This window comes from Arvicola amphibius, chromosome 8, assembly GCF_903992535.2.
Source record: "Arvicola amphibius chromosome 8, mArvAmp1.2, whole genome shotgun sequence".
NCBI classification, from domain to species: Eukaryota; Metazoa; Chordata; class Mammalia; order Rodentia; family Cricetidae; genus Arvicola; species Arvicola amphibius.
This window is the reverse complement of record NC_052054.1, coordinates 120,943,301-120,957,831: the sequence shown is the minus strand read 5'-3', so window position 1 is coordinate 120,957,831 and position 14,531 is coordinate 120,943,301. Positions and strand designations below refer to the sequence as shown.

Below are 14,531 nucleotides of genomic sequence, written 5' to 3'. Positions count from 1 at the left end.
AAGAAATGATTTGCTGAGGGCGAGAGAACCAGTGTGCATATTACATCTGACATGCTCTACCAGATTGCTCCCCAGTGGTATCAGATGTCACACAGAGCAGGGGACAGGATTCAGGATATTCATTGCTGAGAATCCATCAGTATCCTTAGGTCTGAAAGGGCAGGAGAAGGAGGACATTACTTAAAGAAGTGTGTGCTTTATCCTCAGGAAAAGACATAACAGAAAGATGGAGTTTGAACCAGTGACAGAGTAGTAGTTGAACTAAGGGGAACAGAAGTGGTCATTTATCCATCTCTCTCTTCGGTTGCTCTCTGAACGTGGAAGGTATTTTCCTTTTTGAGAGAGGAGTCCCAGGTGATATTGTTAGTGTGGAACTGGTCATAGAGCAGGACAGTGGCCCAAGGGAAGCAAATCAGAGGGCATAGTTTAAACCACACAGATAGCTATTTAAGGGGCTCAACAGAGAGAAGGATAAAGAAGTCCATTTGGAAGCCATGGGTATTCCAGCGGTCATTCTGGCATGCACATGTTCAATTTGTTTGTTTCAACTTGACTCAAAGTAGGCTCATCTGGAAGAGGGACTCACAGCTGAAAACATACCTCCATAAGACTGGATTGTAGGCAGGTCTGGATGACAATTTCATCACCAGTGACTGAGGTGAGAGGACCCAGCTCACTGTGGGCAGTGTCACTTCAGGGATGACCGGCCTGGGTGATATAAGAAAGCAGGCTAGGAAAACTTGAAGGGCAAACTAGTAAGCAGCACTCGTCCATATCAGTTCCTGCCTCGAGTTCCTCCCCTCACTGTTCCTAGGTGATGGATATCACCTGTTAGCTGTAAGCAAAAATAAATATTTCCTCTACAAGTTGCTTCTGGTCATGGTTTTATCATAGCCACAGAAACCCTCACTAAGACAGCTCATAATTGTCTGATTTTCTGTGTGTGCACCACATAAATACAGGTGCTCTGGAGACCAGCAGGGGGCACTGGATCCCAGGTTCTGGAGTTCCAAGCAGTTGTGAACCTCTCAGTGTAGGTCCTAGGAGTCAAATTCAGGTCCTCTGCAAGACTAGGAATTTCTCACACTCTCTGAGCTATTTCTCTAACCCAATGCAAGTATTTGTTTAGCATACTGCATTTCAGTTTGTTAGTTTAGCTTGTTAGTTTAGTTAGTTAGTTAGTTAGTTAGTTAGTTAGTTAGTTGAGTTTTTCAGTTTAGTTCCCTACCAATGGAACTAAAGGTTAAAGTACTATTACTTAAAGTACTATTACTTCATTGCACTCACTGGACCAAGGCCCAGTGAAGCGATCTAGTTAAGGCCAGACAACTATTGTGTGCCAGATCCAGAAATCAAGGGTCAGGCACCCCTACCTCAGGACCACTGACAGAAATCACCAACCACACAACTTCTCTGTGTGAGCAAAATAAATGTCCAACAGTGCATGTAAGTCATGTGACAGTTTTTAAAAGTCTTCTTCTTATTCATTTTCTTTGAACAAAAACAATTTTGACAAGAATTCATCAGAGAACTTATTTCACATTTCAATGTACCAGTTTGGATATTGTTTTTGATTAAGGCTGTTTGCAGACTAGATTATTAGTAACCCACATATTCTCTCTACCTCAAAAAGAGTAGATTCACTTTTATCTTGGGAACAAAGCTCAATAGAAAAAAATTTTAAACTTTTCTTAATTCATGAAACATTTATCTTCTAGTCAGCTTTTGTTATAGCAGCGCAAATGTGGTCAGTCAGCATTTTCATTATAACTGGTACTTCCAGGGCTGTTCAAGAGAGCCTCTGAGAGCCTCCTTTGAATTAAAATTTGGCACTCAGGAACTGAATCCAGGAAGTACATTTTCCCTACCAATTAATCAAATAATTTAGGGATTCTCAAGTTGGAAGCAGACAAAAGGCAAAACTTTATCGGTGAGAGAAAATGTTTGAAGATATATCTTACAACGTAAAATTTTGTAAATGTTTAACATTCATTATGCACATATAATATCGCATTACCCTATGGTCATTCTCAAAGAAAATGGAGTCGAAACATCAATAAATAAACATAGTAGTGGTTATAACATTTCATACTTGACTTGTTTGGCTTTGTGAGTAATTTATTTCTGCTTTGGGAATTGAGATGATTTGTGGTCCTTGGCATGGTTGGTTTAAAGGGCTTCAGCATTAAGAAACTGGATCAGAGCAATAAAGAGAGGAGAGCAGACCCCCAGAGACTATGTGCTTGCTCTTTTATGAACTCCAAATTTATGTGGAGAAATTCCGAATCCTGTGAACATAGATTAGTAGCATGTATTGATTCTGTAAAGAGACACTGGAAATTGAAATTGCTGAGCACAATGGCAGCCGTGAATCCTAAATGCAGCTTAGTGACAAAGGGTTTGCAAGATTGTCTAGTTTAGGAAAGTACCAGAAATGACCAGTAACATTGAAAGAACACTGGGGAATCTGCCTTTCATCTTAGTTTGTAGCTTTTCTCCCTCTTCAGTCTTTAAGACTTCAAGGTAGTGAGTGATAATAGACCTAAACCCCTCTTATCAGTCCCCAGCCAGCTACCCTGACCTTTCTTGTTCTTCCAGAAACCTGCCTGCAGTCTCCACACCCAAGAACTTTTCATTGTAGGAGGAACACTGGACAAAGCAGAGATCTGCTTTGACTCCACTACTAAGTTCAGGCTTTGTTTAGGCTTTACTTTTATGTAAGGCCAAATGGGCCACTCTGTTTAATCACATTTGCCAGTAGCTCCTTATAGCAATAAGGGAAATTTCCCTTGTGCACACTGAAGGTTTGCTAAATGGAACCAATACAGACACTTTAACAGGAGAAACTATAGAACGTTATTAAGCTGTCCATTTGTGCAGGAAGCTCAAAGAAGGACAACTGGCTGGGGCTAAATACCTTCCTTGTAGGAATAAAAGAAAGTAAGGGCTGGAACAATTGCTAAAGACTGGCAATGGCTTTTAGGGAAATTGATTGGGTCCAAGGGAGACAGGGGGTGACACATAATCCTGGAGCTGGAAAGTGGAGAAGAACCTGTAAGAGAAGCCTCCTTGATATGATGTCATTCCCCTTCCTTCCTGTCATCCCAGTCCTTCGATAATGAAATTTGGGAAAAGGTCTAAGAATGATGGCATTGTATTTTGCGTGGGGGGAGACATTCTTCTGTCAGATAAAGGAGTTTCAGAGAGGGCTCCTCTCACACTTGGAAGAGAAAGGAAGGGAAAATAGGGAAGTTGAGCTTTCCAGATTCTTAGACCCTGTCTTCTCCCCAGCATGGTAAAGGGGCACACATTGTTATCATTTTCTCAGCCCCAATATGTTCCAGTCCCAAACTAATGCTATCTTTTACCTGGTCGGATGTTTTCTTATCACCTGCTAACACACTCTCTGCCTTTTAAATAAAATAGCTGTCTCCTCTCCTTCCAGTTCAGAAGCACAAGAGTGTGTTTCATTTCATAACATAACCACACACCTAGAATTATGCCAACCAATATTGGTTATTCAGGAACTAATTGTTGAATAAATTATTCAATGAAACCTGGATTTCAATGTTCACAACAAGAATAGCCAAATAATAGTTCAGTTGTAATCTTCCCTCTGTTTAAAGATGTTACTTTTCAAATATAATCAAGACCTTCTTCTGAATCTCAGTTTTAAGATGCATGACTCCACCTATAGCTTTCTCACTGCAGCATGTTATGGGTCCATCTTTCCTAAAATACCTAAACACAAGCTTGGAGATTTTAATATTTAATTTTAGCTATATTTTAGAAGCAACAAGGTGAATGGATATATGTCTGCCTGTCTGTCACAAAATAAAAAAGTCTTACTGTATAAAATCACACATGTTCTATAGTATTTAATAACATAATAATAATATTAAAACTGAGCTTTTAAATGTGAAGTTTCATCCTGGCCTTATAATTTGAAAAGATATATCCACATCCTCAGCCCCAGTGATGCTGGAGATGCTATGCTGCTAACAGATCACCACTGGACTCACAGATAGAGATCCCTACCAGCTCAATGGTACAACGCAGGAAGAGTAAATAACCAGCCCAAAGATCCACACTGTGAAACCTCTAACAAGCCCTGCCTTGATTGTTCTGAATAGTACCTGATTTAATGTCTCTTTTTTTTCCATCATAAGAATGCAATTTTGAAAATGAACTCAACATTGCTTAAATAAAAATATCCCTGCTTTATCTCCTAGGGTAAATGTGAGCAGTCTCTGTATGGTCACATGCATTCCATCAATGATGCCACCTTCACATCTAGGGTGAGTGAAATTCTCCCAATAAATCCATACAACTTTTCACATGTCAAAATTAACTTTAATGAAACTTGTTTCCAAGGTAAAATAGAAACTTAGTAAGCTGAAGACAACAAATGGGAAATTAATTGTAAATATTAGGGAAATATATACAAAGAGAAGATAGGTGCAGATATTTAAAGCTTACGAACACACACACACACACACACACAGCAGTAGCAAGAGAGAGGGGGAAGGAGGAGAAAGGCTGTAGAGTACAGCTCCTCCTAATCACTTTCCTCAGGCCTTTTGCCCAGCACAGGCTTCAGAATGTGAATGAGACAGACAGTACATTAACTTTGCAGTTCTGGGGACTGGCTCGGGGTCTTGCATGGACCACACAAATGACCTTGCCTGCCTTGGTTCTTAGAATCAAAGTGCTGCTATGTAGCGCAAGCTGTCTGAACTGATATTGAAGCTCTGACTGGTGTCAAAGGCATATAATTCTCTTCCCTCCATAAGTGCCACCATGTCTGAAGGACTCATCCTTAAAAGCAAAATCTTAAATGAAAGTACAAGTGGAAGGATTGAAATGTAGAAAATAACAGTGGGGGAAAATAGATTTCTTTAGGTTTAATACATATAAGCTGGTAAGAGAGCATTTTATTTGCATTTAGATATACTCAGATACAGTAATGGTACAGCATTGAATTGATTTTGCTAAACTAATTGACGATGTCTTTAAAGGGGTTCAGATAATAATTATAGAGCATGATTTACATTTGTACCTTCCTAGATGAAAGCAGTTTGACTAGATAGATGACCTCTTAAGTTCCTCAAACTCCATGATTTAATTATATCTAACATCTTAATTCATTTCTAAGTTCCCAGTAGAGTGAAAAGTCCTAATTCTATATTCCTCCTCTTTTCCAATTAGCTGAAAACGAAACCTGATAGATTGTTCACTTCCAACTTCAAAATAATAGCATAGTCAAAATTCTGTTACTGTCCTGTTTTTATTATTCTTTAAGAGAAAAGAAAAAAACGCTCACTAAAAATTAGATCTTCTGAGGAAATGTTGAGTGTTCCAACTGAAACTCTGCGGCTGTGCTTGCCACTCCCAAGAGTTTTTTAATGATGGGCGCTACCACAATTAGATTGTTAGAGATTTGTCTCTGTAAGGAACATTCCATTTAATTGACTGTAGTGAGCCAATTAGTTGAAAAATATTATATTATAAATTGGTCTTAGCTACCAAGTAAAATTTTATTTCTAACAGAATATGGAGATAGTTAAGCATCATGTGCTACATGATATAGAATATTTATGCTAAAACTTTATTGAGTCTTCTCATGCTCAAGGAAAATTAAATGGAAGCTGAAATGAAGTAATTTTATAGTTCATAAGTCTGGCATTTTATTTTGGTGAGTAATATCATGATGAAAAAGACACACCGCTCAACATTATGAACAATAATATGAATAAATATGGAAATTCCAAAATTAGATTTGCAGAACTGGCCATCCTAGCAGATACACATTTATTGTATGTGTTTCAGAGGGTTAGATGATATGAAATCCACGTCCAAAGTCAAAGCGAGTAGCCTGTTCCTGCTTACAGCTGCTGCTCATGGGACAAAGGAAGGACAGTTTCATCACTGTCCATGCCAGGATCTCAAAGACTTTCTGGAAACTCCCACTAATTAGCTCTTCTAAGAGAATTTATTAGGTATTAAGAACTGGTGTTTTGCTATGACAGCTCACATCCGTAGGTGACATTTATGATCACCAGTGTTAATTGTTTGGAAAACACATCTTCTGTAACACATCTGCCGAGGAACATCAGGAGGTTGGGATAGAGAGTCAGTCCAGAGCACAAAGCACAGTGACAATGTTAATTCTCAAGCAAGCATCAGTCAAGGCAGTGATAACAGTCGTGTTATACACTGCATACACATACAAGAAACAGATTTTAATTTTGTATTAGCCTTGCTAATTGCTTGATGCCTCTAGGGAAAGCATTGATGTTACATTAATAGGTAAAGTTGCATTTGATAGTATACACAAACACAGTTTCAGGGAAATTCTGCAGTTTGATATTAGTAAGCAGACATCACAAGTTTAACAGTCAGTGCCAACAGTCTTGAAAACATTTGCAGAGACAATTGACATATGGTTCTGAAAACAATGGGAGTTAAATTTTACATCATTATTTAAGAAAGTTCTAATGTCTTCATTTCTGACTGATTTCTCCCATAAGTCGATATTTATTTAAAATCTACTTGTCAAGTATTCTGTAATGAAATATTTTAAAGAAACATGAAAGTGTTTTGAAAGGAAGGTGGTGGTTATTTGTGAAAAAAATAGACAGAAAATATAATTTAAGGGAAGAGTCAAAGCAGCAGTTGTGGAGCACATGGAGGTCCAAGCACACATCTCCCGGCGTCTGGTTTCCAGAAAATCACCCCATGATGGCTGGGATTGAATTCCTTCAGGTACTTTGCAGTGTAAATGGGCTTCTTTCTACTTCTTTGATTATTTTATCTATATTTTAGTCAATCCTAGGAACTGATCATGCAACCAGTTGGTGCTTATAACATATACCATTGCGTGCTCTTAGTTCTTTGATTACAGTTGGCCACTCCCCTTTCCTTCAGGTTTCCATTTTCTCTTTCTTTGCTGAAAAATTTTCTCTGGGTAAAAGTAAAATTCTGAGTTTTTGCATATCTGATAATTCCATTATTCCCTTGACATTTCAGTGTTAATATTTTTCTTCTGGCACTATTAATGCAAAGGAAACTATTCTCCATAGAACAAACTGATCTTTTGAAGATAATATTTGACCTTTCTTCCTTATGTGTTTTGATATCTTTAATATAATCTATTTGAGTGTCTACATGCATCTATGTGTGGATTTGTGGGCTTTCGGTGTGTTTTCAAGAGCTGGTGTGCTTTTTGTGAATTGCCTTCATACAAATCAACTAAAAGTTATGGCATTGTTCTGTAAATATTATTTTCTTGCTAATTTCTTCTAGATTTTCCTTTAGAACATTTGTATATATTTGCTAAAACTTGTTTTTCAAAATCCATAACAGTTAATTTAATCATGTTGTGTGTGTTTCTGCGCACGAGCGCATCTGTATTCCTATGCAGGCAAGAGGTTGTCCTACACTGTCATCCACAGCAGCCCTCTACCTTGTTTTTAAAGCAAAACCTCTCACATAGACATGGAACTCAACAATTATGGCAGCTCTTTGAGCCCCCAGGATCCTCTTGTCTCTACCTGCCCAGTGGTGAGATTAAAACCAGTACCAACCACTCTCAGTAACTTCCATGGATACTAATGATCAAAGGAATTTTCTCATGCTTGTACGGCAAGCATTTTACTGACTGAACTATTGCCTCGTCCCTGCACCTAAATTATTTTCCAATTCCCTACACTTTCATTTTTGTGTCTGATTTGAACTAGTTTTCCCAGAACTCCCATGACTTCTCTAAGACTGAAACTATTCCCTTGCAGCACAGGGAGTTCACAGTTGCAGTTATGCCTTGAACCCAGCACCTTTCAGGTTTTGACTTTCCATACAAAAGACAAAAACATATTTACTAAGTATATTACATTAATATAAAACCACAATATATAGTTTGCATTTTAACAAAATAATAATACTAAAATTATTCTAAATTAATTATGCAACTATTAAAATGAATATGTTCAATAGAAGTATTTTGTCTCGTTCATATTGGAATATGTGATGTAATTATTAGTTATTAAAGAGTTTAATTTTTTGAGAGAAGGTTCACGGTAAAGAGCTTTACTTACTCTTGCAAGAGACACAAGTTCAGGTCCCAGTACCACAACGGGTAGCTCACACCAGCGATAGTTATAGCTTCAAGGGATCTGGTGTTCTCTGCTAGCCTCTTTGGACATTCAACTCACATGTACATATATACACATGTATATATTTATGTACAGACCAACCTTTTTTTTTTTTTTTTTTGGTTTTTTCGAGACAGGGTTTCTCTGCAGCTTTTAGAGCCTGTCCTGGAACTAGCTCTTGTAGACCAGGCTGGTCTCGAACTCACAGAGATCCGCCTGCCTCTGCCTCCCAAGTGCTGGGATTAAAGGCGTGTGCCACCACCGCCCAGCCAGACCAACCTTTTTAAAAAGGAGTTCAAATGTTACCTGAAAAAGTTAGTTATTTTCCTAAGTGGCCTCTATGTGGACATATACGCATTAATTTGGTTGTACTTTATTTGAAATCACTTACGGACAATTATGTCCCCTTGCCTACATAAAATAACTATCCTCACTTGATTTTAACAATAAAAAACAAATTTCCTGGTGTGTGTATGAGTGCACGCGTGTGCATACATGAGTGTGTGTTTGCGCATGTGTGTGTTCTAACTGATCCAAATAGAGTCAAAATTCATGTAGTTTTAATATCTTGCCATTTTATATAAAAACGCAAACTAGTTAGGTCATGCATCCACTGATCCTAAGTAGGAAAATGACATCCTGTTGTGTTTATAAACTACAAACTTTGCTTCTTTAGCACTCTGGCTTGATGTCAGTCAGTATCTATTTATCTATTCCCAGACCTGCATGATACATACATCATAATTTATGTGTGCTGAGAAATAGTACATCAGATTCTATCCATCTAGGGAAACTGGAAAACAACCGACTAGAAAACAGGGCTATGTAACATGCCGTCTCTTTTACTTAATACTTTAACAATTTCAGTGCTCCTATATACTCCAAAAAATAAATATTTTTAAAATTTATCTAATACAGTTTTAACTAAATATTTATTAAGTAAATGTTTTCCCTAATCATCTGCAAGGAAAATAATTTCTAATAAGAAATGAAAGCTAAACAAATGAAGAGTCTGTATACCCATACATTCAAAAATTATCTAGAAAATAAATGAATTTTTTCTCCTCTATATTGCTCTGTTCTTAGAAATGTCACACCAAAAAACAGCAAAAAAAGTGCATTTAAGATCACACAACTTCCTAAATAGTTCCTATCTGTAGACAGTGGTGATTCTATATAGATGTTATTTTCTTAAAAGGGACATGAAATTCTGAAACTCTGTGATTTTTATGTTATAGATTTTGATATTTAGCAGAAGGGAAAAAAAAAACCTCAAGCAGATGCCCCAAGGCCAAGTTCCCAGTGTGGCAACATCATGACAAGAGGGAGCAACAAGACCAGAACACATGCACTGGACTCGATTACATCAAAAACTTGAGCAACTGACAGACGGCAACTTGGGCTGAGGTTATTGGTTAAACATAGTAATGCTGGCCACCTAAAATTAGCCCCAGATTATATTCTTTTTTTTTTTTTTTTTTTTTTTTTTAAGTATTAGACCAATTTATTATGTAGTTGAAGATGAATGTTGTATATTGTAAGAGAAGTACAGAGCCATTCTTTTTTTTTCTTTTACATCCCAGTTAGAGTTTTCCTTCCCTCATCTCTTCCCAGCCACCTCCCCTCCCAAACCTGTTCCTGTCCCCCAATCCACTCTTCCATTTCTGCAGGACAGAGTTTCTCTTTGGCTTTGGAGCCTGTCCTGGAACTAGCTCTTGTAGACCAGGCTGGCCTCGAACTCACAGAGATCCGTCTGCTTCTGCCTCCCGAGTGCTGGGATTAAAGGCGTGCGCCACCACTGCCCAGCCCCAGAGTATATTCTGTGGTTACAAAAATGTTTGCTTATACGGTATGACTTGGTAATAATAGTTATACTAGATTATTTGTGTAATAGCTTAATATTTTAAGGCCAAAGATTTTGGCATGATTCTTGTTATAGAAAATAATCAATAAATATTGGTTAATTAGAAAGTATCAGAAAGTCAATATAGGTTAGAATTCAAAGGACAATTAAAAAAGATGGATAATGTTTGCCGTGGCATGATTACATTTATATTCTATTTTTTGTTTTAAGTTTCAATATGCTTTGTAGCCTCCTCATGACTAAATTGAAAGAGGCACCAAAAATGTTTAAACTATATTTTTTCTTTATTGAGAGAAATCCCTTCTTCAGAATCCTTAGATCTTTAATGAGCTGATCTTCTAATACAAAGGAGTCCTAGTTAATAGTTTCACTGTCCAAAAATGCTCTGAAAACATCAAAATACCAATATAAAACCAAACATCTCCCATGACTGTGTTTAGTCTCGCATTTCATTTAAAGGTGTGAAAAAGTACATGTATGATAAAGAGCACAGGCTGTCTTAAGAGATTAGTGTCTGTATAAGGGTGATGTTAAATGCGTCCTACGTTGTCCCCAAATCATATAATTAGAGCAAAAAGAATTGTCACACCAATTTACTCATAGCATAATTACAAGAACACTTGATTATCTCCCTTAATGTAATTTTCCTCACTTAATTGTATGTTCTCCAGTGAATGTGACCTACCGAATCCACATTTTAATAAGTGACTGGTAGCTAACATGCCGTACCCCCAACAGAGCCTGCCCTTTCTGGAGAAGGGATTTAATTGTATTACAAGGATGAGCCTTTGGAGAAAATGCTTAAAGCTTTCCATCTCTCAATAGAAGGGAACGACCCAGGACAGGCTTGTCTTGATTCTGGGTATTGATCTGGCATGCCGGCTGTCTTGTTTATCAGCTGGGTCATCACACTCAGGCATCTTCCTAGTCTGTGTTTCAGAGGCTGTTTAAGGTTGTTTCTTGTTTGTGTGTTCTATTCTAGCAGAGGAAGATAGTCCTGACTTGCTACTTAAAGTGTTACACATCAGAACCTTTGTTTTTGACTGACATGCCTGGTGGTTTCTACAAATGTACTGGGGGAAAAAAGATAACAAACTAATCAATTCTTTTTTTATTGGGCTTGATACTAAGTATTTTCTTAGATCGGGGAATTTTGTTATTTTAAGAATTGTTTTCAGTTTATATATTGAAATAGAACTGTGAAAGGAACCAAGTACTTAAATTGTGGAATACAGATTATTTCACCATTGTGTCATATAAAGATGGTAAAAATAATCCATAAATAAATAAAATCCATGCAATTCCAAGATTATAACCTTGCTCTCTGCAAAGAGTATTTCAGAGATAAATAGCTGCACATTCAACATATATTGATATCTTACTTGTGAAAACCAAACAAAACTCTATTTTATTAAGATTGCAGGTGATAGGGCCAAGCTCAAGGCTTGGTAGGTAAAGGTGTTGGATACTAAGCCTGAGGATCTAAGTTCAATCCCTGGGTCCAACATGAAAAAGAGAGCCACTGGTATCCTGTAAGCTGTACTCTGACACCTCCGACACCTGCCCCATGAAACATGTTAGACTCTGAAACCTCCCCCCCCCCACACAAAATAAATAAATCAATAAGTACAAAAGAAATTTTAATTAGAAATCACAAATAGAAAAATACAGCTTAATAAACAAGTTCTTAGATAATTAAATTGTCAAAGAACAAATCTAACAAACACAAGTTATGAGAATAAATCAGAAACATAACTTAGATAAAAATATAAATAGTATTTATAAATGCTATGAATTTCATTTAAATATGAAGTTTTATTTTCTAATCTGATTTTTATTAATAGAGGTGGATTTTAGAATTTTTTTTCGGTCAATGTCACATGCTCATTAACATGAGCCTAAAATATAAATATTATGATGGAAAAACCTAGTTCATGAATCATCCTGTGTGTACAGGGAAGTCCTCTGAATTCACGTGACTCTACTTATACACGTATTATAAAGTGGATGTGTTGAAGGTGACCCCTGCAGCGTTACTACTGTGAGTACTGTATTAAGCAATAATAATGGGCCACTTGAAAAGCGACTTTTGCCAGGAAGAGTAACACCTTGGGTCACCTTGCAATAAATAAACTGGGTCTAGCATAGTCGATGAGGTCTGCTCTTAATGTCTGTTAGCAGTGGTCAAAGTGCAAAGCTATTAAGAGTGCTCCTATTTTGCTAGACAATCCTTTATTTCTAAGGAAGTATAAAAACATCTATTAAGTTATTTAAATTTGAGTCCTTAAATAATAACTTGAAATGATTAAAATAATTTACACATTTCACACATTTTTCATAGGGATCTTACTGTGCTTGTAGAATTATATTAGGGAAATAAAAATAACTATATCTTTTTCCAAGCTGGAAAGAAAGAGATTTGTCTACTTTTATGGAATTCTACATTTTCTTGCTAACTCTACTGCTATCATGGTCATCCAAGATCCCAAGTCCCTCTGTCATCTGGGGACTGCAACAGAAATGTGTGCTCTTCCCATTGTGTTGCCATTCCCCGCCTCCCCCCTTCATTACTCTGAGAATATAAAAGGACTGCTTTCTTCCCTTGATAAAAGACAACAGACTAATGAATTTAAGTGCCTGCATCATTAAAATTGTCATCCCTGGTATACTATTTCAAGTGTAGTACCAAGGGTGGCTAGCTTTTACTCTTCAGGGGGTACAAAGATCGTCAGTTTCTTATGTAAATTTATGCAAAAACTGCTCCAACAAAATCACATGCTATTTATTTCGAGCCTCAAAAGGAATGCTTCATTTCCTGATTTGGTAATGGAAAGAGCTGGAGCAGAGGGGAAGTGAGCTGAGTTACAGGTTAACAAATAGAATATTTATTCATTCTTGGATGAAGAGCGTTTGGAAAGAAAGCACAGTGGAATTTCTCAGCTGCATTATCAGATCTTCTTCACATAACTATTTTATCTATAAATCTGCTGAAAACATAAAGTTTCAGGGTAGGAACCACCTTGCTTGGGAGGTTTGTTCTTTAGCGTCCACAAGATGACCCCCCACTTCTACTCCATGTGGTCTAAGCCGTGTTTCATTCCTTCCCAATTGTATATTCATTTCTTTTCCTTTACACACCCCATAACCTGGCAGTTCTAGCAGGGAATGGTTGAATGATCAATAATTAATGAATGACTAATCATATTTACTGAATCCCTTTTAAAGGAAAATTTTCCACATCTTTTCAAAGTATGTTTAGGTTTCTTTGGTCAGCTCTTATTAACAGAGGACAAATAGCACTATGGAATCAAATGTTCCAGAAAAGATCAGCTAAAGCACTTCAATTGAATGGATCAAAACATTTTAGCATGTTGCTAACTGATATTTCAAAACATCTGAATGTTCTTAAATCTGAAGTTGGATAACCCATTATCGGGTAACATTTTGGGAAATAGGAAGGACAGCAGAGGCTCCGCTCAAATGTAAATCTATGCAACAGCAGTCTTTTATTTAAAGATAATTTTTAGAAGAAAACAAGTTCACAGAGAGTTAAAAAATCTCGCAGTTGTAAACATCTTGGGAAAATGCATTCTGTGTATGTTTATGTCTGTTTGTATAAAGTGTAGGAGTTACACAGTCAATGCCACAGCAACTGCGAAAGGTGTGGTGCTGTTATTGCTGTATGATGGTCTTGGAGAGCTATTAGCATATTTGAGTTAAATCTTCCATTTCCAAGTTTAATAGGAAAAGGCATAAAAAACACCTTGAAAAAAGTCTAAACTCTTCTGGAGTTCCGATCCTCCCTTGCCCCTTCTCTTCAATGTGCACAAATTAAACAATAGCATTCATGAAAATTAATCACAAAGTTAAGAATAAGGACATCTCGTCTGATTTTCATATTATTCCCTACTCTATACTTGATTTTGTATTGACTTTGAACTCTTTCCTGCTGAGACTGTAGTCCTAGTAATTGGTGGCCAGACATGCAAATTAGGAGCAGCCTCCACATTCTCATATTAAGAATATAGATATTACCTAATAGTTCAAAAACTCAGTAACTTGAACGTTCTGAATGATACATATATTTGTAATCCTAAAATATTGATTACTTATTCTGAAGTGCTGTCACAGTACCTAGAAGCCATGAGTGCTTCTAGATCTATTACTAGTGTTAATCAGGTGGGACGGGGGAATGCTCAGCCAAGGGCAAATAACTTCTTCCCTTCAGGAGCCGGAGACATCTTAGTAATCTAGTCAATACAAATACTGACTAGATCCTGAAGGTTTCCAGTCTGCTGCTGGAAAGGCAGCATTGTAGGCAGGGCTATGTGAGCAGTTTCCCTTATGATCCCTCCCATCCTTTTCCGTTGGTCCTTTCCAAGCCCTAGGTAGATTCCTTGTGTGCTTATACTGAATCACATTCTTTGCTCTATAGAAGGCCACTCTTAGGTACTCCCAACTTCAGCTCCACACTGAGAAGTCTACTATTAGGGGAGGCTGCCCAGAGCTGAAATAAC

At 37.2% G+C, this 14,531-nt stretch overlaps 1 protein-coding gene across 1 annotated transcript in view; it reads left to right on the top strand.

Moving 5' to 3' along the window:
* Spag16 (sperm associated antigen 16) overlaps positions 1-14,531 on the top strand; it is a 961,928-nt gene that overhangs the window by 704,429 nt on the left and 242,968 nt on the right. Inside the window, exon 15 of the mRNA XM_038341053.2 lies at positions 4,233-4,298. Within this exon, the coding sequence (XP_038196981.2) occupies positions 4,233-4,298 (66 nt within the window). The remainder of the gene's footprint in view (positions 1-4,232; positions 4,299-14,531) is intronic.